Here is a 3535-nt window from a genome sequence, read left to right on the forward strand (position 1 = left end):
TCTGAAGATCTCAAACAAACATCACACTGAGGTGAAGGTCCCAGACTCTCCTCTCAGGTTTGATTGTTGTCCATGTGTTTGGGAAAACAAAGTTTTTCTTCAGACAGGTTTTACTTTGAAATTCAGGTCAAAGGGAAAACAGACTGAGATTCAGAAGTAGCCCAAGAGTCCATCAACAAGAAGAGAAAGGTTGCTGCAGTTTTTATCTAAAAGTGATGATGTCATGACCTAGACCTGTGATATCACATTAAATCTCTGTAACATTAATGTGGTTAGCTGTGGTAACATTGTTTTACTTGTTATTCCAACACTGCCCAATTTAATCAAAACAATGGTTGAAAATGCATAGAAGTGTGAACACTCTCTCTGTGGGGTTGTTGGACCTGCCCAAACATAGTCCCACTGCCTGCTTTTGGGACACATTTCCTCAACACTTAAGATCAGCTCCAACTAAGTGCTCAGTGTGTTTAAATGTGGACTTAAAAACATTGCTGTTTGCTTCAGCATTTACATTAAATTATGGAGTTGTTGTATTTTCAGGTATTTATTGCATATTTATCTATTATCTTGCATCATGAATTGTTGTCATGCATATGTCTTCATTGTTCATGTATGTGTGTGCTTTGTGACTTTGTGAAGCACTTAAGGTTGCTTGCGCATGAATTGTGATTTACAAATAAATTTGACTTGCCTAACATGATTTTATTTGAAATTTTACTAAAAAAAATCTTGCCTTGTTTTTCCAAGTTGACTATTTTGGTGAGGTTTACAATTCCTTGTTGGACATGGGCAGCAGATGACATACGTAGAGGTCCCATACCATTACTAGAAACCACAGGATGAACCAGGGCCAAGGCCTCATCTAATTTACACAATAGTTTGACAAATATACAAAATGACCCTTGGTCCATCCTTTAAAAAACAGCCATAAAAACACTATCCATTCATCATTTTATTAGATCAAATTTAACCCTTTATTGCCAATAAGCATAAAAACCTGATCATTTCCAGAAATGCACTCCAAATTGTAATGAGCTTTTTATTAGTCCTTGGGCTATGGCAACAATTGGCATTTTTTTAGTTCCTCCATGTAAGACATTTGTGTCCTCTACTTTAACCACCATAATATATATATATATATATATATATATATATATATATATCTATATATATATATATATATATATATATATATATATATATATATATATATATATTATATATATATATATATATATATATATATATATATATTATATATATATATATATATATATATATATATAACATTTAATCTTGGGCATTGAAAAAGAAACAATGAATATTTATTGTGCTGTATTAAACTGGATGGTGAAAAGACTGAGACCAGCTCACTAATCTAAGCATGGACTGCAAATAAGCAAAGAGTGGTCTTTGCATTTCTGTGCAAAATCATGCACCTCCTCTGGCTCTTGGTTTGGCTTGTAGTGAGAACGGGGTCTGAGGCAGATCTTGACCGAGGAAGGCACTTTCGTCTTTGAGTGTGAGAGTTCACCAGCATTTCACCCACCTCCACTATGAAGAGCCGCTTCCATTATGAAGAGCCACTTTCACTATGAGGAGCCACCTTTGGTGACTTTTACTGTTCTTTCTTGTTTGACAAGAGTTCAACCTTTTTTCTTTTTTTTTTTTTTGCTACAATGTCTTTGATTTAAATGGAAAATATGAATTTAGTTCATTTCATTTTGCCACAACAGATAATGGTTATAAGTGTTAAAAACTATTTTACCATCAATCACAGGCCCATGCCAGAGCCTTCTACAGATAGTTAAATCATTGCATATGGAAGTTGGTGTTTTTGGTAAGTTGCATTAGTGTCAGGGCTACATGACAGAGTTGCTCCACCTAACAGCTTCAGGGTAGAAGCTGTCCTGGAGTCTGGTGGTCATGGCCTGTAGGTGACACAGCCCTCTGCCTGATGGAAGAGCTATAAAACGTCCATATGGTGGATGGGTAGAGTCCTCACTGATGCTGTGGGCCTTTTTCCTGCACCTGCTGATGTAGGAGTCTTCGATGCAGGGCAGATCACAGCCACAGATGGGCTCAGTAGCTCTCATTATCCTCTGCAGGGCTTTCCTCTGGTGCTGTCGCTGCGACACACACTCATGTTGGGGGTGAGTATTCTCTCCATCTGTAAGTCAGGACGGAGGTCCCAGACCTGCGTTTCTGAGGTGCCTGAGAAAGTCGAGGCATTGATGTGTTTTCTTTAATATGCAGCTGGTATTGGACCAGGTGAGACTGTTCATGGATTTGGACTCTGGGGTATTTAAAGCAGGAGACAGTCTCTACCACATTTCTCCACTGATGAGGAGAACGGACCTGGATTCCCTACAAAAACCTATGATCATATTTGTTTTCTTTAAATGTATACACAGATTACATACTCCCTTATGTAGTGAGACTCCACTGTTGATGATGACCCGCACCGCTGCTGTGTCATCTGCAGTTTTCATTATGTGGTTGGATGCTTAGTGAGAAACACAGTCATGAGTGAGCAGAGTGTACATAAGAGGGGTCAAGACACAGCCCTGAGGCAAACCACTGTTGAGGCAGATGGAGGAAGATGTGACGTTGTGGATCTTTACAATTGGTGGCCTGTTGGTGAGAAAATCCAGAGTCTAGTTGCACAGTGCACTGCTTAAACGAAGGCGAATGAGTTTATTAAGCAATGTCTGTGGGATTAATATTAAATGCAGAACTGAAGACCAAAAAGAATCCTGTTTTAAAGATGGGTGAGAGCTACGTGAACCAGCCCAGATATGGCCTCAGCGATTTTTGCAATAGCCGTACTGATGGATGTTCGCAGCAACATTTATGGACCTCTTTATTTCTGCTATTACCAGCCTTTTGAAACATTTCATGATGGTTGACGTCAGAGCCACAGGGCGGTAATCACTGAGGGTCGACACTGTGCCACACTTTGGGACAGGTGTAATGCTAACTGTCTTGAAACACTCTGGCACCACCTGTTGGCTGTTGAAAATGCCAGGAGGTACCTCAGAGAGTTCATGGGCACAGGTTTTGAGAGCTCGCCCAGGCGATTCAGGTGAGATGATTTGTGCTGTTAAACAAGTCGCTCTCAAATAACATTACAGGCACAAGCTAGCTAGCATTAGCCATCTGTATTTCAGTTAGTCACTCACCTTTTTTTTTGAAAATTAAACACCTAATGCTCACACGCCCATGAAATGTGTTATTCAGGTACATTTTTACTTTTACAATTTTTTTCTTGAGTTTGCAGACAGTCTAAAAATACATTTGGTGCTAGTGTCGCCATGGAAACTGCTGAACATTCCGCCATAGACATACATGCAGTCCCAGCAGCGTGATATCACTGCAAAGTATCAATAAAAAAAACATCCTCCCATCATCATAGACCTGCACTGGCTTTATTTCTAATTGGACATTTTCACTTTCATCAGATGAAGCATGTGGTGACCTGTTCCTCATTAGCGCTTTGAGTCTGACCTGTGTTTTTAAATCCAGGAAAAAACGC

The 3535-nt window shown here is 39.3% G+C and overlaps 1 protein-coding gene across 1 annotated transcript in view; it reads right to left on the reverse strand.

Annotated features, from left to right (window-relative positions):
- LOC117370187 (presenilin-2-like) overlaps nt 1-2492 on the reverse strand; it is a 3670-nt gene extending 1178 nt beyond the window's left edge. The window contains exons 1-2 of the mRNA XM_033965579.2: nt 2424-2492; nt 2006-2129 (exon numbers count right to left, since the gene is read on the reverse strand). Of these exons, the coding sequence (XP_033821470.1) occupies nt 2006-2129; nt 2424-2492 (193 nt within the window). The remainder of the gene's footprint in view (nt 1-2005; nt 2130-2423) is intronic.
- Between the last annotated feature and the right edge of the window lie 1043 nt (nt 2493-3535).

The sequence above is a fragment of the Periophthalmus magnuspinnatus genome, chromosome 1 (assembly GCF_009829125.3).
Source record: "Periophthalmus magnuspinnatus isolate fPerMag1 chromosome 1, fPerMag1.2.pri, whole genome shotgun sequence".
NCBI lineage: Eukaryota > Metazoa > Chordata > Actinopteri > Gobiiformes > Gobiidae > Periophthalmus > Periophthalmus magnuspinnatus.